The 25,497-nt window shown below is 52.9% G+C and overlaps 1 protein-coding gene across 5 annotated transcripts; it reads right to left on the bottom strand.

Moving 5' to 3' along the window:
• Window positions 1-866: 866 nt before the first annotated feature.
• On the bottom strand, window positions 867-25,046 carry UPP1 (uridine phosphorylase 1). 5 transcript variants are annotated; one of them, XM_032875015.1, is made up of 9 exons: window positions 24,943-25,046; window positions 18,789-18,861; window positions 10,586-10,650; window positions 6,880-6,997; window positions 4,274-4,432; window positions 3,796-3,910; window positions 1,889-2,098; window positions 1,544-1,690; window positions 867-1,058 (listed from the first exon to the last, which is right to left on the bottom strand). In XM_032875015.1, exons 3-9 carry the CDS (start codon window positions 10,627-10,629, stop codon window positions 910-912), a joined length of 942 nt encoding a protein of 313 aa, XP_032730906.1. In that variant the 5' UTR covers window positions 10,630-10,650; window positions 18,789-18,861; window positions 24,943-25,046; the 3' UTR covers window positions 867-909. The 5 variants fall into 5 exon arrangements, with proteins under 5 accessions (XP_032730906.1, XP_032730905.1, XP_032730907.1 ...); XM_032875014.1 differs by lacking the exon at window positions 18,789-18,861 and having other exon boundaries at window positions 24,943-25,018; XM_032875016.1 differs by lacking the exons at window positions 18,789-18,861; window positions 24,943-25,046 and adding an exon at window positions 16,152-16,239.
• Window positions 25,047-25,497: the final 451 nt, after the last annotated feature.

Raw genomic sequence — 25,497 nt, forward strand, 5'->3', positions numbered from 1 at the left:
GGACAGGAGAGGACACCCTGGGTTCTCCCACCTGGTACCCTCAGCCTTCCAGTCAGGACCACTCTGTGACCGACTCCAGAAGGATGCTAAGGAATGCGGAGGCTGTCGCCGACCTTGCAGGAAAGTTTGAGCCCAACGCACCGGCGAGGACATGCAGAGCAAGGGGTCTTAGAGCAGGACGTGTCCTTCCCATCCACAGGGACCTGGACCCAGACCCATCTTGCCAGCAGTGTGGAAACAGACAGGGCATCATCACCGTGTGATGACGCAGGCACAGGATATTCCAGAAAGTCATATGCATAAGGGCATCTGACAACCACGAGGTTTCAAAACTCTGAAAATTTTCTCCAGAACTATTTTAAATATTCAGAGGAACGTCCTTAAACAAAACCCGCCCGGAGCTGATGCGGTCAAAAACAGCCCAAGGAAGCTTTTAGAAAAATCTGTGCTGCTAATGCAGGATTCTTCGCCTCTGAAATGCAACCCAGTTCCCACATCCTTGTGTAAAGTGTGCATGAAGATATGCAAAAGGAGATTTTTTTTTTAAGATTTTATTTATGTATTTGACAGAGAGAGATCACAAGCAGGCAGAGAGGCAGACAGAGAGAGAGGAGGAAGCAGGCTCCCCGCGGAGCAGAGAGCCCGATGTGGGGCTCGATCCCAGGACCCTGGGATCATGATCTGAGCCGAAGGCAGAGGCTTTAACCCACTGAGCCACCCAAGCGCCCCACAAAAGGAGATTTCAACAGTGATTTCTTTTCAAGTTTATTTATTTAAGTAACATCTATGCCCAGTGCGGGGCTCAAACTCGGGACCCGCAGCTCTCGCATGTCCCCGGCTCTCAGGACTGAGCCAGTCCAGTGCCCGACGGTGACCGTCTGCGGCCACGACGACCTGCACCTTCCAGCCTCAGGGGCTCTGGGCGGCGGCCAGGCGCTTCTTGATGAAGTGGCTCACCAGGCGCTGTGGCCGCTCCTGGTACTCGACCAGCACCTCGTGGGGGCTGCTGATCTGGTCGCCCTCCAGGCGGTCGAGCAGAGTGACACACACCACGGCCGCTGCAGAAGCAAACCCCGCGTCATGGCCAAGCACCCGCTTCCTCACCTCGTTCCCCAGGGCAGACGAGGCGTCCGCTCTGCCGCCCCGCAGGTGTGCCCTGCTGTCCCCCTCGATCCCTCCCAGCCGCCACCTCCTAAAGCAGCTCGCGAGCAAGGCCCTCGAAAGCCCGGCGTCTGGGAATTCTGGAAGGCTGCGCTGGACGCTGCAGGGGAGCCTGGGAACGTGGGGGCGGACTAACCCCAAGTCAGAAACCTCAGGCGCTCTGAGAGCAGGTTCACGGCCGCGTGCGCAGCCTCCTGACCGGAGCCCAGGTTGGTCTTTCTCTTGCCTCAAGGAACCTTGCGTTGGGGCAGGGTGGCTGGAAAGCCGGTGCTGCCAGTGGGCCGGGGGGGGTGGCGGGTGAGGGGGATGGGAGGAGGACCTGGACGCGGGCCTGGGGGCTGCGCTGTGCATGAGGGACCCCGGTGACCGCACGCTGGCCTACCTGGGATGTTACACGCGCCACATATGGCGGCCACAACCGAGGACTCCATCTCGATGTTGCAGACGCCCGCCGCCTGGGCCTCCTTCAAGTACTTCTGCTTGTCCTTCTCCGTGTAGGAGCAGAGAGCGCCGTCCAGACGGCCTTGCCCTGAAGACACGTGGAAATGCACCAACGCTGACCCTGGTGTGCTCACCACTGGCACGCAGTATGCACCTGCATGCCAAGATGGTGCTACCCACTTCGGACCCCTCCCGGCCCTGCACACTCCTAAGCAGCGCCCTCTAGGCACCGCGGAAACACCGAAGAGATGGGACCCGCGAGCAGGACGGAGACCCCCTCCGTCACCTTCATAGAAATCTGAGGTGCACATGGTGTTCCCCAGGACCGTGGGGAACGTGAGCAGTTCCAAAGCGCACTGCATGAGCTCCTGCGCCACCTTCTCGTCCAGACGCGTCCTCTGAACCACTGGCTTCCCCAGCACCATCTGCTCGAACACCGGCTTGAAAGAGGCGTCCACCGCCTGCTGGGTGATGACCACGGAGCCAGGCTTCAGACCTGAAGAGAGAAGCAGGTGTGGTGGGCACACAGGGCAGATGGGGAGGGCACGGCAGAGTGCGCGCAGAAAGGAAAATGACCCATCTATACCCCACAACGCGGGACACCCGGTCAGGTTGTAAAAGGAAACCGCTCGGGATGTATTTTCTACATCAAATTCTTGTTTTCTGATGATGGAAGTCACACGTGAGAGCCGTGGAGAATACGGAAGAATTCCGTTACATATTCCTAGTCCTCCAGTCCGTGCTGATTGTAACTGGCACGCCACCACTCAGCTGACCAGTGCCCTCACCTGGTCCCTGCTTAGTGCTTTTTCATTATTTAAGATTTCAAATAACTACAGAGGTAGAATAGTCCAAGGAAACCCCTGTCCAGGGGTGCATGTGTGGCTCCGTGGTTAAGTGTCTGCCTTGGGTTCAGGTCCTGATCCCAGGGTCCTGGGATTGAACCCCGTGTCAGGCTCCCTGCTCAGCGGGAAGTCTGCTTCTCCCCCTTTCTCTGTCCCTCACCCTCCTGCTCCTGTTCTTTCTCTCTGCCAAGTAAATAAATAAAATATTTTTTTAAAAAAGGAACCCCTGTGCACCCCAAACCCAGCTCCAGCACCTTTTGACTCCCAGCCCATCCCCTCTCTCTGATACCGGCCATGCTAGGGTTCCGCTTCCCAAGTTTGCCGGGCATACCTTCCCGGGGCATTTTCGTGTTTGTAGGGACATGGCTCTACTCCTAGTCTTTGATCCTGTGATACCGTTGTGTGGGATGTGACCGTGAGGCTTTCTGGATACTTACCTGAATGGGAAGTTGGGCTTCTTCAATACGGAGGAAGGAGGGAGGAGAAAGCCGGGGGATCGTTCTGGAGCCCCCATGTCGGCTGTTTCCACGAAACGTTACAAAGCATGTCGTGCTCCCTGAGTATTTATCTGGACTTTCTCTCCTGTGCTATTCTGATCCCTGTTCTGCTCAGTGTTCTGCTCCCACCCTGGGGCTGACCCTGCAAAGTGCTCGGCTGCTGGCCATCTTTCCCTCATAAGCCCAGGGAGTTCTCGCCCCTTCTGCTGTCTGCATCGCCCTCAAGCTGGGGCGTGCGAGCCCCTCCCAGAGGGAACGGGTGACAGGGAGGCTACTGCAGGCTCCTCTCTCGGGCAGCTCCAACCCCAGGGAGGGAATGTCGAAGTCAGAGAGCCCGTAGCTTACTTAAAGCAAACATGCCCCACATCCCGTCCTCTGTACCTCTCTCTGTGGCTTTCAGAGACAAAACAAAGCATGCTCAGAGATCAGCCTGGGGACCCTTTAGGCAACTGAAGGACACTTAACTTTGTGTTCCATCTCTCTCTGTGATTTTCCTGTTGGTTTTCTCCTACGGTGGTTCGAATCCTTGCAGGAATAGGGAAGCGCAGAGGACAGGAGAAAGGCAGAGAAGCGGTTAGAAGGGAGCGAGGCAGGCAGACAAGGAGGCTCCGAGCACATCACCCCAGGAGGACGAGGCCCTGCAAGGCAGGCCCAGCAACTTTCCACGGCCTGTTTCTGGGGGGAGGGTTGGGAGAAGCGGCTGGGCGAAAATAACAGAATGAGCTTCTTTTCCTGCTTCCTGATTATGCGCCGAGTCCCCAAGCCCGCCCTGCACGGGGCCTCCCGCAGGAGGGTTTCAGGTCCTCGTGTGCGGGATGCTGGCCCCGGGCGGAGGCCCTCGGCACACTTACCGATGCCGCCGGACGTGCCGATGCGGATGACGGTGACGTCGGAGCAGCGGGAGTGGTACAGCAGCTTGATGAGCTCGTGCAGCATGATGGAGGTGGACGGGATGCCGATGCCGTGCTGGAACCGGGGAGATACGCCACATTACGTCGGGGTAGGGGTGCCTCTCGGCCCGTCAAACTGGCAGTCAGAGAAGACGGACTTCCAAATGTGACTTTGGGACATGCCAAAGCCTGCACACAGGTCACACGGTGGTGACGCAGGTCGCCGCCCCGTAAGGCTCAGTGGGGAAGCAACAGCCTGCTCCCGTCACCCGGAACCGAACACCGTCTCCGCACCCCGGAGTGCTCTGAATGGCTGCTCGCCGTGCCCACTCTGACAGAGGACACAGAGGTTGAGGGGACCCGGCCCATGGGTGCAGAGGGCAGGTGCGGGGGCTGGCCGAGCCTGAGGCCTGAGCCCCGCGCCAGGTCAGGTACTCACGCTGACAGACAGCACGGGGCCCACTTTGAACATGGCGTAGCGGTCCGTCCCCTTGCAGATGTTGGGATACTCTGCACCTGGGTGGTCGAGGCCCAGCTCCTTGGCCATGTATTTGGCGAAGGCCTCCATCCGGGTAGGGCTTCCCCCAATACACACAAACTGCGGCCAGAAAACAGAGCCCGTTAGTCCGGGCACGGTGCACATCTTCGAAGCAGGGCTCCCTCCAATGGGGGCCCCCGACTAACGTCAATGTCACCTAGATGTTGCTGGAAAGGAAGGTCCCTGGCCCCAGCCCAGAGCTACCGTGTCTGGGGAGCCCTGTGGTGGGTGCTTCTGTGAGTGACTCAGACGCTGCTGATTTCGATGTTCACCCAGTTTGAGAGGTACTGACCGGCTCATGGGATCACGGCTCCATGCATGACCCCCTGTGGAATCCGTCCCACACAATCCAGAAAAACCAGAGACCCTTGCTCTCTCTGGGGAGGTAATTCTGGGTTCCATGCCTGCCCAGTCCCTGTCCATCCTGTGCACAGCTTGGTCGGCATCCTGGAGGGAGCCTAGGTCTGGAATAAAATGATGCGGGCTCCTCACTGTGCGATCAGGACCCCACAGCCCCTCTGCAAAATGGGCTTCTAACCAACACCTCCCCAGCCGTCCAATAGCCAGACGGCCATGGCATAGAAACAGCCAGGAGCCCGGTGGGGGCTGGGGAATGGGGAGCTCTCACATGGGTGGTCGGCTCTCAGAGACAGAAAACCTTTCTTATGCAAAGCACTACACACAAAAACTTATTTTTCATTGTGTTTTGCCCACGGGGAAAATGTATATAAACCAGTTTCAAGGAGTTTGATGATGAAAGAATGATTCATCTCTAAACATGACAAACAATGCTTCCATAGCCTGGAAAAAAATATAGGTTAAATTCTAATACATGGAAAGCAAATAAATTAAGACCACAATCACAGCCAAGGAAACCATCAACATGATGACAAAGCTACTGAGTGGGAGACGATGTCTGCATATGACATGTGCGAGTCACTATCCAAAACGTACAACAGACCTACACAACTCAACAGCAAAATAAACCAAATAATCTGATTTTTAAAAATGACCTGAAGAGACATTTCTCCAAAGAAACATTCCAATGGGAACAGACACATGAAAAGGCGCTCCACATGACTTGGAATTGGGGAACTACAAATCAAATCACAGTGAGATGCCACCTCACACCTGTCAGAATGGCCAAAATCAACAACAGATGAAACAGCAGGTGTTGGCGAGGATGGGGAGAAAGGGGAACCCGCGTACTGTTGCTGGAAATGCAACCTCATGCAGCCGCTCTGGAAAACACTATGGAGGATCCTGAAAAAATTAAAAATAGAAATACCATATGATCTAGTAATTCTGCTACTGGGCATTTACCCAAGGAAAATGAAAACACTAATCAAGAAGTTATATGCAGGGGTGCCTGGGTGGCTCAGTCGTTAAGCATCTGCCTTCCACGCCTGATCTCAGGCTCCTGGGATTGAGTCCTGCCTCAGTGGGAAGCCTGCTTCTCCCTCTGCCCTCTGCCCCTCCCTGCTCATGCCCTCTCTCTCTCCCTCCCCCCACCAAACTGGTGGTTGCCCAAGGGGAAAGGGTAGGTGGAAAAGTGAAAGAGATAAGGGGATTAAGAGACATAAACTTTCAGTTGCAAAAGAAGATGAAAAGTACAGTGTAGGGAAGGTACTCAACAGGACGGTGATAACATTGTTTGGTCACAGATGATCACATTATCCTGGTAAGCACTGAGCACACAACTGCTGAATCGCTATATTGTAGGCCTGAAACTAAGTATATTAATACTTCAATTCGCAGAGTACTACTAGCATAAGTCAGCAGATCAAATCCCTCTTATAAAAGAAGAACACATGGGGAGTTGGCTCATGGTTTGAAATGAACACAGCCGCTGCTGGGACAGACCCCAAGGAGCAGCAAGGGATTTCTGAGCCACCGGTCGTTTTGATTTTGAATCTAAACACGAGTCCATCTGTACCCGCAGGGATCAGACATTTCAAAACTCCTCGGCCAGGATAAACCAGCCCCGAGGAACTCAGGACTCTGCGGAAGGCGCAGGGGAAAGGACTAGAAGGATAAGTGTGCACAGCAAATCACAAGCAGACACAAGTAATTACTCACTCATTATCCCTTGCTCCTATACAGAATGTTCTGTGTCCCCTTTTCCCTCTTCTCTCAGTGGAGCATTAGGAAATGTATTGTGTGTGGTTTCCATTATACACTGAGCTTGTAAGAGATTACTTAGGGACCAACTTCTAAGTCTTCTTTCACCCATTAGTTTATATATTTTAAAAGTAACAATTTGCAAAAATCTAGTGAAGATAAAACTTTTTTTTTTTTAAGATTTTATTTTAATGTTATCTCCACATCCAACCTGGGGCTCGAACTCGAACTCACGACCCCATGATCAAGAGTTGGCAAGCCAGCCAAGGGACCCCCTGGTGAAGGTATCACTTGATGATCCAGTCCTCTGTCGCCAAGTCCACCCATGCCATCCACGAGGAGGCTGACCTTAAGGCAAACCCCAAGCTCAAAGCCTTGCTTTTTACCTTCACATCTCCGAACATCATGGGGAAGTCGTGTGTGCTGGTGCTGAGACTGAAATGGTAGAGGACATCTTCTTTCATTGCTGCTACATTTGGGTTGGTGGGTTGTACGAGGTGGTCACTATACAAAACAGGAAGGTGAAAGGTTGACAGAGCACAAGCGCCCAGCAGCTGCCATAACAGAAGTGCCCCGTGTCGGCGAGACGCATGTAGCATGTAGTGGGGTGAGCTGGGCCGCTGTGAACCACAAATGCTCTCCCTTCCCTGTCTCCATTCTGCCCCTCCTCCTTCCCCATATCCCTTCCCTCACACCCCAGGCCCCTGCTTGGAGGCTCATCAGAAAGAGCTCAAAAGAGCACAGGAAAGTACAAAGATCAAGACGCTAAATCACCCCAGAGAAAGAGTTCAACCAGTTGCTACCCAACCCCAGTTCATTCAACACATGACCCTGGCTTTATTTTGAAAATAATACATTCACATAGGAAATATGGATGGAAATACGGATGGAAAAAGAAGTGCCTCTAGTTGTCCCTTCCAGAGATAACCTTTCCTATCTGTACACCTTGCATTTAATTTTTCTTGCCTTATTGCATTAGCCAGGGCTTCTGAGTGATTTCTAGTGGAGCACCTACTTCGGAAAGGAAATGCGAAATGAGATAAGACATCTTTCCATTTTGGTTTTCTTTTCAGTGGTTTTCACTTTCCACTTGAAAAGGTGTGCAACTCCTGTTATTATTTCTACCAGACAGCACACCGCTGGCCTAGAACAGGGGTCAGCAAACATTTTTCATAAAATAACAGATAGTAAATATTTTTAGTTTTGTAGGTCACAGGGGTCTTGTCATGATTCAACCCAGCTGTTGTCACATGAGAGCAATATGTGTGGGGTTGTGTTCCAATAAAACTTTATTTGCACAAGCAGTGTACTGGTCTACACTGCATACCCAGCTTGCCAACCTTACACACACCTCCTTTGACGTCTACACCTGCCTGACTCCCATGGGCAGCAGTGCTCCCCCAAACCCTGGTCTGCCGGGCCCCAGGGGTGCTGGGACATGCATGGATCCTTGAGTCAGTGTACTCCGGACCTTCTCGTTCTTCTTTCTGAGCCTGACTTTCTGTCCAGAACCCACGGATCTGTTCCCTCCTCGATCTAACTCTGAACAAAAAGAAAGAAAAGATACAAGAGAAGCAGCTTGCAGCTGTCTGTGACTTGGAAGCAAGGACATGGCAGGTCTCCTCAGCACGACGTTCCTGTGACTCAGGCCTCCAGGGCGGCAACCACTTCCTTGGCAGGGGGAAATTGGGGGGTGTTCAGAAGGTGTGTCTAATATTTCAAAATCTAACTGGAAACACATATTCCCCAACCAAACAAGTGCTCTGGATAGCCATAATGCCAATTTCTTTCCCTTTCTTTCTTTCTTCCTTATTTTTGCCACAGGGGCGACAACAGGGGGATTTCCCTGGAAAGCAAGTCATCTGTAAACTGCTGGCAAGTCAGTCACGAGTCCCCACCCACTCAGAGCACCAGCCCTGTCCCAGCCCCTCAAGACCGGGTCTGCTCCCAGGCGCTGGAGATGTGGCAGGGAAAACAGCGGTAAGCTGTAGTCAGAGCAGCGGTATACATGCCACCCGAGTGAGCACCGGTGGCTTCTGGGAGCTAGGGGGCCAGGGAAGGACAGGATCTGGCTTGCTCACCAGCAGCCCGGAGTCAGTCTGGGGTTTGGGGTTTGGGGTTTGGGGCCTGGGTGGCTCCCAGCCTCTTCATCCACTCCCATACTCCCCGCAGCTGCAAGGAAAGCTCTGACCTCACACCTTATGTTGTAAGATCCTCTAGTGACAGTATCGCTGACATGGGTGGCTCCTACACCCTTTCCGGTTGTCGTGAGCACAGCGGGGACTGAGTGCAGGCTGACGGGAAGAGTCAGAGCTAACAAAACAGGACGTGATTGCGACAACTCTGCCACGTATTTCAACATATTTCAACTTCTTTTCGCTCTCTGATTCCAGGTAGAGAAGGGGAAGGAAACAGGCTCTAACTGATGGACGGCAATGGTTTTCAAGCACAGCAACTGGGCACGTAGCCCAAGGAACCAGAACAGCTTTCAGTGGACTTCTGGAAAGGTTCTAAAGTAACACATCAAAGACCTTACTTGGAAACCTGGTTCTCTATTCTAGATACAGTTTCCAGTCACTGTATTCATTTCACAAATACTCCTGGAACACCTACTTCGGAAAGGAAATGAGAAATGAGTGACAATTGGCGCAGGATGGGGACAGGAGCTCCGGGACTGGAAGAGAGGAGGGCGGGAGTCTGGGGCAGGGACGGAGGCAGGGACCCACACGGGGCCCTGGGCTGGGCACAAGGAGGACAGAGCCATACCGGGGCCGGGGGGGGGGGGGGGGGGGGCAGGAGGTGCTGACCTCGCTGCAGACACAATGTTACTAATTCCAGGCCAGCAAGTACTTCTGCACTGAAAGGTCACAAGCAGCCAGAAGCTGGGAGCTGGCACTATCCCCACCCTAGAGGCTCACTTTCAAGATTAGTATCTTTCCAAAAAGAAAAAAGGAGGGGTGCCTGAGGGCTCAGTCGGTTGAGCGTCTGACTCTTGGTTTCTGCTCTGGTCATGATCTCAGGGTTGGGCGGTCAAGCCCTGTGTTAGGCTCCACGTTCAGCAGGGAGTCAGCCCAAGATTCTCTCTCTCTCTGCCCCTCCCCCCACTCTTTCTCTCTCTAAAATTAAATAAAATCTTGAAAAACTTAGACTTTTTCACAAGAGGCTGCACCCCTGAGCTGGCCTTTGAGCTCCCAACACCATGGCAAGAGGCCAGAGGTTGGTGATGGCAGTGGTAAGGGAGGGCAGGGCGGTGACCAAGCACAGGGCAGGGCAGGGGGAGTGCAGCTGAGTCCCGTCTATGCCCTTGATGCCTCACGCTCCCTTCTCAGCCTCATTTCAACCCCACCCCTCCACCAGCATCCGAGGGGCCCGGAAAGGGGACAGGGAAGTTTGGGTTGCAGTGACTTGGAACGGTTAAAACTTTATCTCTGCGGTCTGGTCCATGAGAATGGCCATCCCAGCCTCCAGGGAGGGATGGAGAAGGATGGGGTCCGTGCGGGATCTCCACCACGTGAGAGTCCAGGGAGGCCCAAGGAGGACATGGGGAATGCCTGAACATCCTTCCCCAAGAGACGGCCCAGGAGCCCAGCTCCAGGGTTCCCCAAGGGCCACACACAACCCCAGCGTTGTCGAAGAGGAAGCCAACAGGACTGGCCGATCCCCTGCGGCACAGGTGGGGGACACAGGGGGTGGGGATCGAGGAAACCAAAATCCCACTGGATTCAAAGCCCATGTAGGAATCATGATGAAGGCAGGAATTCTCCCGTGGCCCACCTCGCACAAATACCACAGATACACCTGTGAGCGGGGCGGCAGCATCCCGGAACGGAGTTCTGGAAAACCACGAAGAAAGAATTTAAGATTCAGAACCCCGACAGAGCTGGGGGACAGCAGGGCCGTGCTGCACAAGAGAGGCCTGTCCGGCTGAGACCTCGCGGCGTCGGGGCCTCCGGACCTCTCCTGCTGGGTCCCAGTCTCCATCTGGAGAATCAAACATGTTCCTGTATGGTTCCCCCCGGGAAGACGTTTGTCACCAAGTAATCACAATAACCCCAAAAATGCGACCTGGCCCACTGCCGGCTAGAGCCTCACCTGTGATTGTCACCTTTCTTTGTCTGGGACCCCGAGGAAGCCATTGTCTCAACGGAGGCAGGAGCCTAGGAGAAAACAACACGGAGTACTATTTCAGAATACACCCAGGCACATACAAAATCTCACCACTTTCTTTGGCAAAACTCTACTGGAATGGGGCAGCATCAAACTGAAAGTAGGAATGCATCTTCAGGATCTGGGAGAGACTTTTCCTTTTATTTGTTAAAGATTTTATTTATATATGTAAGAGAGAGAGCGTGAGCAGTGGGGAGAGGCAGAGGGACAAGCAGGCTCCCCACTGAGCAGGGAGCCCGAGGCGGGACTCGATCCCAGGACCCCGGGATGGTGACCTGAGCCCAAGGCAGATGCTTCACTGAGCAGACTGAGCCCCCCCAGGTGCCCCACAGGTGGTCACTGACCATTTTTAGCAAATTCTGAAACCCAGAGAAAATGAGAAGCCACAACACTTCCAACCCCCAGCTTACTCTGATGGGCTTCAGTCCCTAACAGCCTCCCAACGGACCCCTTCCCTCCTTACAAATCGTGCCTCTCCTTGGTTTCCACGGCTGCTGTGTCCTGTATTAGAATTCGCTTTCATTCCCGAATAAAGCCATTAGCTGCTGGTAAAGTATGTGGCTGCAGCTCTTTCTAGGGTTAATGTGACTTGGTGATCAGAGGTGGGAGCTGGAGGAGACTCGGGGGCTGGTGAGCAGACAGGTCCTTGAGCCACGGGGCTGCTGGGCCCACTGCTTTCTCACCGACGCTGGGGTTGGGGACAAGTGTTCTCCTGCATTTGGAGCCCCATGCTTTGTGCTCAAGCCCTTCAGGCTCTGTTCCAGATTTACCAAGGCCTTGGCATTTTTCTTTCTTTTGTTTTTTGTTTTGTTTTGTTTTGTTTTTTTAAGCAGGTCTGAGAACATTCATTTGGCCTACAGTCTGATTCGGACGGTGTCTGATGGAAGCACATTGACCTTGGGTCTGAGTTCTGTTTGGGATTGGGCCGCCCTTCCAGAAACGGCGCGGCTGTTGCTTCTGGAACCAGGCTGTTCCTGAAAAGCCTCAAAGAAATGGGATCCCAGTCATCAAAATGCTTTGAGGGGGTCCCCCCTTCCCCCCACCACTGGAACTGCGGCCAGCATTAGGTTTAGAAATGATGGTCCCTCAGCACACAGGTTTATAAAAAAACAGACTGACTTAAGCAGTAGTAATTCAGACTCCCAATGGCCATCATGGGGAACTTCCTATCTCCCCAATGTTAATTTTCTCAAAGCTGAATTGGACGACCTCGGTCCTAAAATTGACAAAATGAAACGAGATTCCTTCTACAATTGGTACTTTGAAGCTTCCAAGCGCTATCAGAATCCAGAATTGCCTCTCTCTGAAATACAGTTTGTAAACTAAATGAGGCAAACAATTAAAAAGGGGGAAAGGGGGACGCTTGGGTAGCTGGGTTAGTTGAGGGACTGACTCTTGATTTCGGCTCAGGTCATGATCTCAGGGTCGTGAGATCGAGCCCCGAGGTCGGGCTCTGCACTCAGCCTGGAATCTGCTTGTCCCTCTGCTCCTGCCCCCGGTCCCTCTCCCTCCCTCTCTCTCTCTCTCAAATAAATCTTAAAATATAAAAAAAATAAAAATAAAAAGGAGAAAGAGGGGTCTTCTGAGACCTCTTCCCTCCCCCATTTCTCTGTCCACAGAGGCAAGGCTGCCATCTTGCCCTCAGGCCCTGGAGCCTTCTGCCCTATCTTCACCCCTAGCCTTGTCATCCTTCTGTCAAACCCTCTTTTCCTCTGACGCTCCCTCTACTCCCTCCTCTCCCGAACCTATCAAAACCCCCGTTCCTTCGAAGCTAGGTCTTCTGGGGATGTACACATACCCCCCCCCTTTCTAAGTTCCCTGGACTAAGGCTGAACTTTGAGGTAAAGAAGTTCCCTGAAGTGCCCGAGGCCCCCCATGGGTTGGCTGAAAAATTTAACAGCGACTCAGCCTGACCCACCAGGTTTCTGGGCTTGGTAGCACGTGGTCCACCAGCTTCTGGCTGAGGGCCAGCCCAAGCACTGGATGAAACCAGCCCAATGGGAACACCCTGAGTGGGATTTTAGACAAACAGAACCCGAATCTTGGCAAGATGCTAGAACATTCGCAGGACGTCGTCACCGAGCACTCACAATGGCGTGGCGCAGACCTCAGGCTTGCACACAGACGCCCGATGGACCCGTTCCCGAATGTTACGACCAACTCCAAACTGACTTTAACGAAAATTCCGGTCTTCCTTTTAACTCTGTGTTCATGAGTGGGCTGATGTGGGATCTTTTACTTTTCATTAAAAGGCGCAGGATAGAGTGGGAAACAAGGTCTGCCCCCAGATTCAATGACCCTGGCAAACCAGCTTGCTCACACCCTAGCTGAGTCACCTACAGGAAAGGCCACTAAATGCCCAATGTTCACATCCATCCGGTGAAGGCCCCTGAGCAAAAAGCCTAGTTTCTGCTGTCACTGCCTGGGACCGGGACAACAGAGGAAGGACTCTTCGAGATTTAAGCTCTTTGACCTCCGATTCGTTCCCAGGGCTGGGGCTCTTTAATGAACTCAGGGAAGCCACTCTCCAGATTCGGAATGCATCTCCCTCCTTAGTGACTCCGGACCTACATGCTCAGTGCCCAGCCCCACGGCGGCAGAGCAGCCCCTCGGAGGGGCACACACTTCAAACATTGGGGGTCTCCCACCGACCTCAGCAGGTTCCCGCCTCTGAACCCACTCCCTCGGAGGGGCACCCGCTCTTTTCTCCTCAGCCCCTCCGCCCCTACTCCCTGGGCTGGGATTCCTTACAAAAGTATCGTGCCAGAATTCCTTTCTCCCTGAAGGGGAAGATAATTCTAGAATCTGACGGCAGCGATCAAATTAGCCAACCAGGGGATTAGATGACGCTCTGATGTCTTATCTGCTCTGCCTCTGGCGGGACCATCACGGAGTCTGGGAACACCCATCATTTATTTCTACTGGATCAGCTAACACCCTCTTTCTGGGCAAAATCCTCAGCTGATATTGGTAAAATCCACAGCGCAGCTCCCAAGATTCAGCTAGAGCGCTCAAAACCTCTCCCTAGAATTAACCAATGCCCTAAAAATACAGAAGCCCTTCAGGGCCTCAAGCCCATGACAGAGAATTTCGAGGCTCAGGGCTTCACGATCCCCTGTACCAGTCCCTGTCACACCCCCGCTTTACCTGGGAGGAAACCCAGCAGCCAGGGACGGACCTTTGTCTGGGCCCCTGAGCAGGGACCCCTCAGGCCCCTGCTGTTCCTAACCCCTACGTGCTGCTGGCACCCACTCCCACTGCAAGCGAAGTTTCCACGGTAACTGGCCTGCGGGGTGCTTGGTTAGAACTCCGGTAGGTAAGGATAGCCGGCGTCTTTCTGCCTTCGCTTGGGGAGATCAACAGGACACCCTGGCAGTCACGCCCCAGGGTGACCCCGAGAGTCCTTCAAAGGCTGACTTGGATGACACAAAGTTTTCAACAGGCTGGTCTTGGTTACAACGTGTAGAGCATTTGCTCTTCCGCTCCCTTCCCAGACGTCTTCACAGGGAGGCGGTGTCCCCCGTCAAACTTCTGACTTGAAACGGACCTACAGTCTCCAAAGAAAAGTTGCGGTTTCCACCAAGCCAGGCTCAGTGTTTATGGTACCTGGTCTCCAAAAGATGACTTGATGGGGACCCAGGCAGACTCGAAGGCTTCCTGAATTTCCCAAAACTGAAAACCAAGCGCCAATCAGGAGGCTTCCCAGGGCTGGCTGGCTATTTTCCACACTGGATTCCACACTTGCCCCTCATGGCTCAGGCTGTATAATCTTTACTAAAAAAGGACAGACTTGACCCTATTATTTGGAAAGAGGCAGACGACATGGTCTTTGAGACTTTAAAGAAAGTCTAACCAAATGCACTGCCCTCAGACATCCTAAATATCAACAGCCTTTTTCCCTCCGGGAAGGGGATACCCTTGGAGTGCTCACCTCCAAAAACACAGGGACCACCATGGCATCAAAGCCAAAAATTAGGCCCTGTGGCTGGGGGCCATACCCCTGGCCTCAGGGCCATTCCTGCTACTGCCCTGTTAGTTAAGGTCACTGCAGAAATTGTCACCCTACCTGTGCCCCACACAGAAGCCCTGCCAAATTCTCCTGACATTCAAGCCTTTTTAGTTAGGGGACTCCTGGGGGGCTCAGTAGGTTAAGCGTCTGCCTTTGGCTCAGGTCATGATCTAAGGCCCTGGGATGGAGCCCCATGTGAGGCTCCCTGCTCATTGGGGAGTCTGCTTCTCCCTCTCCCTCTCCTCCTCACTCATGCTGTTACTATCTCATCTCTCTCTCTCTCTCTCAAATAAATAAAATCTTTTATCTATTTTTTTAAAGGACTTTTCAGCCAGTCTCCTCACCTCCTATGACACCCTCCTGGTAACCACTCCTCTTACAACAATAACTCTTTCTGGTCCCAGGAGCCTCATCTTTCTCCCCTCCTTCCAGGATAAACCCCTCCCCGCCCAGGACAGCTTCACCTGGACAGATCACCTGGTGACTCCTGGTAACCATTTCCAGGGACCTGCTCTAACCAGTGCAGACTTTTCACGGTTTCCTGATGGTTTCTTATTTAAAGGATGAGATATCATACTGGGTTTGCTGTTGCAAATCCCTGGGAGTCGCTGAGGCAGGACCTTTAACTCTGGCTACTTCCGCCCAAATGGTGACTCATACGCCCTTACCTGAGCTGTGTTTCAGTCATGGGCAAAACCACAAACATTCATGCTGACAGTCGCTATGATTTTGGGAAGGAAGCTCTGGACTTGGGAATGGGGCAACAGGTTTTCTTACCTTCATGGAGAAGATTAAAAATGACTCCTAGGTCCAACATTTATTGGGCGCCATGTTGTTGCTGATGGCTTGAGCTATTGCTAAGGTTTTGGGGCCTTCTAGAATCAACTCCCTGAAGCCCCAAGGACACCACCCCATTGATATTTCCACCCAAATGCTGCCCCAAAGGAGTCCAACAGCCAGACCTCTGTCATATTCCAAAGAAATGCTTTTCCAAATGACAATTACGAAAAATGGACCAGAGATCCCCAACAATTGGCCCCAGAAAAGTTAAATCAGTATTGGAAATCTAATAACTGTTGGTTTGATAAAACAGAGAATTGGGGTTTAGACCAAGTAACAAGCTGGACCTACCAGAAATTTTAAATTCCCAGTACTTACAACCGTACACACATTAAACCATTGATTTACTGTGAAAAGGACAGTGTTCATGAACCAATATTGACGGGGACCCTGTTTATCCCATTTGTCCAAAATACAGTCCCGGGAAACATACCCGTCCTGCCTAATGGACCACATGAGGTTTGGCCAATGGGCTACACCCAGATCCCTCCATGTCACGGATACAAATCTGTTTCAGTCATGGTTTGTACGTTTCCCTACTGGATCGAAGCCTTGCCTTGTGGACAGGCCAACACCTCTTCTGTGGCTACGATGCCCTGAGGACAGATGAGCCTACACTGTGCCGGGGGAAGACCATCTTACCAGTCAGGTGCTTCAGCAAGTCTGGCTGGTTTTACGACACTTCCGCTGTGCACACCACCCTCAAACCTCAGAGGTGCTCAAACGCACTAAGGGCCTTACGGAGACTCAAGTGGCAACTTGCACGGAGACCCTGCAAACACGTCGGTCAAAGGCACAGTCCTTACTCATTCTGCATCTCAGATCTGCCTGCTTGGGAACCCCCGGACTCTCTCTCTGAGATGGTCCCGGGAAGCCCAACGCTCGAGGTCAACCAAAGACCTGGCAGGACAAGGCAGACGACAGCTGACGTGGACATGACCTTGCCCGTGACGCTGCTCTACTGCCCCAGCCTGAGAAAGAGAAGCTTTCCTCATCCCCTGACCCTGTTCTCCCTGAAATGCATGCTTGTCCTCTGTCCTCGGGGGCTGGCCCTTGGTTTCACAACAGCTCGCTTGCCCAGGGTACTAATTCTCTTTTGCTCCCTAATACACCCCCCACCTGTTACTGGCAAAGTAACTGTCAGTTTTACCTTCTTCTTTTTTTTTTTTTTTTAGATTTATTCATTAATTTATCTGAGGGGAACGAGGGGCAGAGGAGGAGTCAAGCAGACTCCCCGCTGAGCGTGGAGTCCCACGGGGCTCCATCTCAGGACCCTAAGATCATGACCAAGCTGAAGCCAAGAGTCAGAGGGTTAGGAGAACGGACACTCCCCTCCAGTGGGAATCCACCTGGTGCTTCTGACGTTTGACTCCTCAACAACGTGACGACTACTAACAGCATGTCGCTGACCGAAAGCCTTCCAGGAAACAGTAGCGCGTGGTGAGCACGTTATTTTGTATGTTATATGTATTTTATACCACACTCTTATGACGCAGCTGGAGAAAAGAAAATGTTATTTAAAGTATCATAAGCAAGAGAAAATACATTGATAGCACTTTGTGTATTTATCAAAAGAAATCCACACATGAGCAGATCTGCCTAGCTCAGATCATGGCTATTCCAGGGTCAACAGCTCCGGGTCCTCATCCCCTCTCCGGCCTGGAGCTCTTAACACCTTTGGCATTTCCTAGGAGTGGAGAGCAGGAAGATGTCTCTTGTTAATGACCTGATAGTGGGAAACTGCCTAAGGATGGGGGCTGGTTGCCAGGGAAACCGATCACCTGGTTAGAGGTCTTTGGCAGTTTCAGCCCCACCCCCCCCCCACCTCTGGGGTGGGCTGCAGATTGAATCAATCACTAATGACCAATGACTCATCAATCACGCCCATGTAACAAAACCCCCAGAAAACCCAAAAGGACAGGATCTGGAGAGCTCCCGGATTGGTGAGCAGCTGGAGATGAGGGGACCGTGGGCCCTGGGGGGGCATGGGAGCCCCGCGCCCCCTCCCCAGACCCCGTCAGGGCAGCTCTTCTGTTCCTTTGATAACAAACCGATGATGCAGGGAGTAAACCCTATCTCCGAGTTCTGTGAGCCGCTCCAGTGACTTCATCAAGACAGGGAGGAGCCGTGGGAACGTCTGGTCTGTGGCTGGTCACTCAGGACCCAGGTGACAGCCTGGACGTGGGGCTGGCATCAGGGAGGGCAGTGCTGGGGGACCGACCCGGGACCTGTGGGTCGGACTGTGCCTCCGGGCAGATGGTGTCCAAAGTGAGCTGCACTGGACGTTGCAGAATCAGCGGTAGGAAACCCAGACGTGTGTCCGAATTGTCATGGGTGATCAGAATCTTTGGCCCTGATTCCAGGCAAGCAAGCACAGCACTGATCACACAAATTCACGCAGACAGCCAGGCTTCGTCCGAGTCTGGCTTCCAGGAAGTGCAACCATCAGCAGCGCCCTGCAGGGACTGGCCCCGGGCTGCCCGCTGGGGCCCCCCCTCCTGCCCTCCCTCTCCACGGGCTCTCATGTCTCCACAGAGATCCGAGAGGGGCCTTGGGGTGTCACAGCTGCATCAGTAGGGCCACAGCTGGCCCGCAGGCCGACAGCACTCCCCAGTGAGAGCAGTACTGCTCACAGAAGCCCCTTCCTCCTAAAGCCAGCACCCTCCAGGAGGCTAATTTTTCTTCTGCAGGGCACCAGGAGCAAAAGAGGAAGAGTTAGACCTATTAGACTGTGCCCTCCCAAGGGGCAGCAGACAGAATCCAAAAAAAGGAAACGAAGCTTCAGAGAAAGCATCCTGTCTGGCATGGAGAGAAAGTGCCGCCGCCCACACTTGCTTGCTCTTCTTGTCTCTGAAGCAGAGGAAACATCTCCCTGCCCAGTCCCTGCCCTGCACAGCCTCCGAGCTCAGCACTTCCTGAGTCCGCCTGGCCCGCTTCCCTTGGCATCCCTTCTAGGCTGTGAGCCTCCCCAAAACGGACCCCGTCCTGCACTCGGTAAAAGATTGAACCAGCTTGGGGCTGAGAAAACCCCAGACTTCAGCAATGTTCTGAACAGAAAGATCCCTGCTAACGCACAGACAAGGCCTGCATGGCCAGTGCGGGCTTAAGGATCAAAGATGCATCTCCCTCTCCAAGGGGCACATTCTACCAGTACCCCTCCCACCCCCGCCCACACAAAAGTCGAAGCCAGGAGGAGGTAAAGGAGGTACCTCACTTTTCGGGACAAGCAGGGGTGGAAACCTGGAGCCCATCTGCCCTTGTGGGTAGCTGCCCACTCACCTAGCTTCTTCCAGCGGCCACGGGTGAACCGGCAATGGTGAGAAGCAGGTGTTGGCTCTTGGAAAAGCAGCCCCTGGTGATGAGAAGCAAAGAGGTAATAATGTATTTCCAAACAAGTTTCCCACTTGGCAAAAAATGAGCAAAGTTATATTGTGTTCTTCCAACCTTCAGAGGATTCAGGAACTCGGCTTGTCAGCACTGCAGTCCTGTTTGCCCCACTGGGGTTTAGTGTAGGAAAGGAGGAGGAGCCCCCGTTTGCAGGGTCCACTGCCCCCAGCATCCGCCAGTGCCCACTTATCTCCGCCTCACAACTTAGATCACAGACAAAAGGTGTTGGGCCAGAGGAGGGAGCTTCTGTGGGAGGGCTGGGTGCTCAGTGAGGAAATGGGTGATGAGGGTTTCCAAACACCCCTCCAGGGCAATCTAGCCAAGAGAGGTCATGGGTAGGATTTAGGGCAGATTTCTGAGGAAGGCTGTTTCAATGGTTCAGCTGATTTAAAATTATCACACACCCCAGACATTTCCCCTTGCACAGATGATACAAATAACACCTTCCCTAACAATACATGCTTGTTGGTAGAAAACGGGACTTCCAGTCTGGGCATCTCAGAACAAACCCTAGTGCCCATTCCACTTCCTATTTCCCGTGCAGCCCAGAGATGCCAACTTGGCAAAAGGCGGTCCCTGAGTTAGTCCGCTGCCGTACTGTCCATCCGTGAAAGGCTCGGGGTGACTAGCTCCCTCCTCATCCCCCACCAACAAGGCTGCTAGTGCAAAGCAAGGTGCATGGACAGACGTGCTTACACTACACGGTGCTGTTAGCTCCCTGGAGGGAAGCTTCATGCATTTACCAACATCACTAGAAAAGGCATTAACTCTCCCTAAGATGCCAGAAAGGGTTAAGCTTGGCCTGCGTCAGTGACTGACCTTGGGGAAAGGTCAAAGGCCATGTGCTCAGGCAGTGTGTCCCAAGATGGGGGCAGGAGGGTGGCTCTGAAAGGTAGAGGTGGGGAATGACAGAGATTTGAGCTCCTGAAATCCCTTGTCTGCCTACAGGTGAAGCCTCCTGAAAGAACGCAATCATTAAGAATTAGCTCCCAGAGAGCAACCATAATCTCTTCTCTGAGAAAAACCTGAGCAGACACTGTCACTATCTTATCTATTTTCCTGAGAAAAAAATTAATCTTTCCAAAGTGCTTTGTTTCCCTAAGTTGCTTTTCTGTGCTCCCCCAGAAGCCATTTGTTCTCCCAGAAGTGTCCTTCTGCACCCCCCACGCCCTATTCAGATGGTAAAGAAGCCCCCACATTCTAACCACCTCCCCAAGCCACATTTTTGTTAACTCCCTTTGTAGACATAAATAAAAATCCATCTTTTCTCTTGCTATTATGTCTTTTGTCATTTTAATTTGCAGCCCCCAAGAACTTCACCTAAAAGGATAGAAGATTTTCTCCTCAACACATGATTCCAGGACAGCTGGAGGGACACAAGCCTGAGCAGAGATGTGCTAAGAACAGAAAAGTGGGGTACATTCTGGATCTCAAAGATGAAATCTGAAGGACTGACTGGAAGGTGGTACTGGGATGAGGCTGGTGGGGATGCCTGGGTCTAGCCAAGATGACACTGTCACCCACTAGGCATGGGGCTAAGGCAGGCTGTTTCACTTGTGACACCATGGTTTAGCACAAGGCAGTTGTGGGAGTCACCCCATGGGGGAAATAAAGCTTGACGTGTCTTCAAGAAGCGGGTTTGAAAAGTGAGAGATAAAGCTTGCTGGGGGGAAACAGGGTGGGTGGGAATTCAGGGTCGAAGGCAAATTGCTGGAACCAACAATTGAGGGGAGCCAAGGACATGAGAGGGCCAGCAAGGGAGCAAGATGGTGACCAGGGCAATATCCTGTCAGTGCAGAAGGACACACTGACCCAAAGCTGTGTTTCAAAAGTCTAATCTTTGAGCATCATCGCCCTGGATGAGGGCTGTCCCTGGTGTCCCTCTGTCCTGAGGGAGGGAGCTTCCATGGAGATCAGAGAGCTCTTCCACAGCCCAGCCAAGGGCTCCACAGCTGAGTGATGCGGGACCAGCACCCCAGGAGGGTACCAGCCCGGAGGCCAGTAGAGGCAGCACTGCTTCCAACACTGCCCAGGGGTCCTCCACCTTCTCCCCCAGGGAAGGACGCATCCACTTCCCCAAGACAGTCTCCTCCTACCTCCCCAGGACCCTATGTGCTTATATACACAACGGGAAGGTGTCCCTACAACCTGCCACGGAGTTTCAGCCGCTCAGAGAAATCCAGGCTTGGGTCTGGCTCTCAGGCTCCCTGGGGAAGAGCCTCCGCTGTGAGCATCGGGGCTCCCAGTGCAACTGCTCCCCATCCAACTCGTAAAAATACAAACCCCATAGCTGATGTTGGTTTCCTTGGGGTTGTTCTTAGTTGTAACCCAGAAAACTAAAAATCAGATAGTTTACACTCAGTGTAAAAAACACTCAGTGTATATAAATGTTTATAAAGCATTTTTTTAAAAGATTTTATTTATTTGAGAGAGAAAGAGAGCAAGGAGCAGGGGGAGAAGCACACTCCCCCTTGATCAGGGAGCTGGGGACCTCGACATGGGCTTGATCCCAGCATGCTGGGACCCTGACCTGAGCCCAAGGCAGATGCTTAACCCACTAAGCCACCCAGGCGCCCCTATAAAACGTTTTTGAATGAACACAGTTCGAAAGCAAATGAGCATGTCTGTCTGTATGTATAGGAGAGAGAGAGGGAGGAAAATGGTCAATGTTTATAGAGTAGGAAAAGCTGAAAGTTTCACTTCCTGTTTTATATTTGTGCTTATATATATATAGATATATATTTCTTATATATATTCTTATATATCTTATATATAAGATTTATACATATCACATATATAAAATATATATATCTTATATATATATATTCTTATACATAAATCTGTTATATCTTTTTATTAAGTTTTATTTATTTAAGTAATCTCTATACCCAGCTCAGGGCTCAAACACAGGGCCGATCAAGAGTCACACTCTCGGGGCGCCTGGGTGGCTCAGTGGGTTAAAGCCTCTGCCTTTGACTCAGGTCACAATCCCAGGGTCCTGGGACCGAGCCCCGCATCGGGCTCTCTGCTCAGCAGGGAGCCTGCTTCCTCCTCTCTCTGCCTGCCTCTCTGCCTGCCTCTCTGCCTACCTGTGATCTCTGTCTGTCAAATAAATAAATAAAATATTAAAAAAAAAAAAAAGAATCACACTCTCAGGGCATCTGGGTGACTCAGTCATTAAGCGTCTGCCTTCAGCTCAGGTCATGACCCCAGTGGAATCGAGACCCACATCAGGCTCCCTGCTTGGCGAGGAGCCTGCTTCTCCTTCTCCCTCTGCCCCTGCCCCTGCTTGTGTTCCCTCTCTCGCTGTGTCTCTCTCTGGCAAATAAATAAATAAAATCTTAAAAAAAAAAAAAAAAAGTCACACTGTCCATGGACAGAACCAGCCAGACACCCCTAGTTTCATTTTCTTAACAATGAGTTTGTATTAATTTTATGATCACCAAAGAAAACAAAGTCCTCTTGGACAAAAGCCCAGGTAAAAAGCTAATTTATTATTATTTATAACTAAAACATTATGCAGTGCCTACAGGTGTGGAAAGCCCTGGAGCTAAGAATGTGATCTGTGGGATCATGAAGTTAATGTGGAAAGAGCTAGAAGCCTGGCCTCCAAAAAGGAGAGGAAAAGGGCAGATTGGCTGAGGCTAGCTGAGCAGGGCTGGGCAGGGTGGAGGAGGAGCAGGAGTGCTGGGAGGGGGAGGATCTGGCAGCCTGAAGACTGCTTGACCCAGTGGCCTTCAAAGCAGCCCAGCTCTCCAGATTTTTGCATTTCTAGGTCACTCCCCATTGAAGGGGCAGCCGGGTGAGGGGTGCAGGGTGCGGGTGCCAGGCTGAGCTCTGGCCTCATGGCCAGTTCCAAGCCAGCCAGGGAGACTGCTGCCAGAGACCTGAGTCATCAGGCGGGTCACCAGGCCAAGCCCTGCCCTGGAAGGGAGACAGATCTATGGACAGCCTGTAAGGCTGTGCAATGTCTCCCCAGTGGGCGCTTCCAGGCCACTGGACAGGTTATCAGAGATACAAACTGTGAAAGGACACACGCCCCGTGCCAGTTCTATCTCTACCCTGTCATTTTTAACTGTGGTTTCTCTTCACACCTGCCAGACAGACGGATGACAGTGTTTATACTGTAACTCTTGTTCAGCGCTGGCCCAATGCGTGCTCCCATCCACTGGTGCTCCCCAGGTTTAGGAAAGAAAGAAAAGAAAGAGGAAAGGAAGGGAGGGAGAGAGGGAGGGAAGAGGAAGGAGAGACAAAGAGGGAAAGAGAAAGGGAAAAGTAAGGGAAGAGGGGAGGGGGGGTGAGAGGAGAGGAGAGGAGAAGGAAGAAAAGTAAAAGAAAAGGAGTCCAAAATGAACTCACTTGCCTCAGGACAGCAAACCAAGACCTAATATTGGTTAAATTGAAACCAAATGGGAGACCAGCCTCAAAAAAAAAAAAAAAAAAAGGAAAGAAAAGAAAAGAAAAGAAAAGAAAAGAAAAAAATCCAAGCAGAAGAAAGGGTTAGTCATACAAAGTTTTCTTTTGCAAGACTAACTTGACCCCAACCACTTCTTCCTTAAGCCTCTGGAAATAGAGAAGGAAACAGTTTCCCCCAGAGATGGCTGATGATGACTGGTCCCCGGTGATGTAACCGGGACCAATCCCCTACGGGTTAAGAAGATGCTAACTTTGCAGCGATGCCCCGTGAAGAACAGCGGCTGACTCCCCGCTGCGCTGGAGCCCGACCTACCTTTAAAACCCCGGGGTCCCTGCTCCTTTGAGCGCCCCCATTTGCAAACTGTCTCCTCCTGGCGCGCAGGATAAACTTACTAATTGCTACTCTGGTGAATCAGCGGCTTTACTGCTGTTCTTTCCGAACTTTTGACAGTTTTAACCCATCCGCCTCTCAGAAATGTGACCTTTAACCAGTCCACCCGCGATCACCTGGTCACAGCAGTGACAGACCCCCGCCCCTCCCCCAGAGGAAGATGACCTCGCCGTAACAACACTTTCCTTTCACAGGAACTTTCATCTGGTCGGGTCAGGTCCCTCTGCCCCCACCCTCAGGCCCCCCAAATCCTCCCCTTTGTGCCTGTAAAAGTCTTCCCTTCCCAGCTCCCCGCAGCTCCTTTCTGCTTGCTGGACGGGACATGGCCGCACCGGTGAGTGACAAAATAAAGCAAATGGGCTCCTCAAGCCTACCCCAAAATTTTTTTTAAAAATTTAAAGAGCAAAAATCATCCTCCAAATAGTAACTTTACTTACCACCCCCCAAAGAAAAGAGGGTAGTTCTAGGTATTCTCTGGTTTGGGCTGCGGAGAAGCCAGTCCCCACTCTGTCCACCACCACCAGAGGCCACACCCGCTGCGCTCTGCGCGGGCTGGGGGTCCGGGAGCCCGGCGGCTGTGGTGGGGTCAGGAAGCGCATCTTTCTCGGCTCCGCGCAGCACACCGTGAGCGCTCTCCCTGCGCGCCCTGCTCCCAAATGCACCCCCATCCCTCTCCCAGATCATTCTCCCCACGCACCCTCTGGGAGCTCTCCCTGCGCGCCCTGCTCCCGGAGAACCCTACCCCCAGCCCTCTCAGAGTACGCCGCTCCCTGAATCTGCTCTCCACCAACCCCGCACCCAGCTCCACAAGCGCCCAGCTCCTACGTCCTGCGCACCCTCTCTCTGCACTCCTTTCCCCGCGCGCGCTGCTCCCGGCGCACCTTCCCCGAACGGCCTCGCCGTATACTCCCCTCCCTGAACTTTCCCCCCACCCTCCCCGCTCCCTGCTCGTCCTCCCTGCGCTCCGCTCATCCTCCTTGCGCGCCCTGCTCCTCCTCCCCGCGCGCGGTGCTCCCGGGGCACCCTCTGCGCACGCCTTCACGGTATATTCCCCCTCGTCGCATCTCCTCCCTACCTCTCCCCGCACCCTGTTCATCCTCCCCGCAACCTGCTCGACCTCCCCGCGCACCCTGCTACCCGCATGTCCTTCCCAGCCAAAGGCTGAGTCACCTCCCCAGCAGGTGACACGAAAGCATGGTTCCCGAAAGCGGAACCCCAAGCCCGGCGTGGAGCACTCACCTGCGCGAGGTACCCGCAAGGTCAATTTCGGATCTGGGTCTGCGCTCTGAGTCCGGATCACCCGCCCGCCGCTGTCCCCTCCCTGCCCCGTTCCGGGAAGGCTGACCCCAACTCCGCCCAAAGTTCCTTCCTCATGTACCGGGTGGGGTGGTGCGTCACCGGGGACATCCCTGTTACTCATTAAGCCGCTCCACCGCGCAGAAAACCTCTTGTCAGCCTTAAAACAGTAAACGGCCGAGGTTATCCAGCGGCGGATGGGCTTATTCTGGAAAGCGCAAACTGCCATCGTGGCAAGCCAAGTCTGCGCACCATAGGCAAACGGCGCTAACGGAGGAGAGGGTACCCTCTCCCGGAGGAAGGGGGGAGTTGGGAGGAGCTTTGAACGAACGTTCTTTGGAAGAAAAATGAGCCGGAGGTGGTTTCTCATTGGCCGCAGGTGATGGCGGAGGTGGCCTCTCATTGGCCGCAGGTGAGGGAGCCGGAGGCGGAGGTGGCCTCCCATTGGATGCAGGCACGAGCGGCAGGCTGTTGCCGGGTAGGAAGGAAATCCCCCCC

Source organism: Lontra canadensis, unplaced genomic scaffold (genome assembly GCF_010015895.1).
Source record: "Lontra canadensis isolate GAN:19392208 unplaced genomic scaffold, GSC_riverotter_1.0 scaffold54, whole genome shotgun sequence".
Classification (NCBI taxonomy): domain Eukaryota; kingdom Metazoa; phylum Chordata; class Mammalia; order Carnivora; family Mustelidae; genus Lontra; species Lontra canadensis.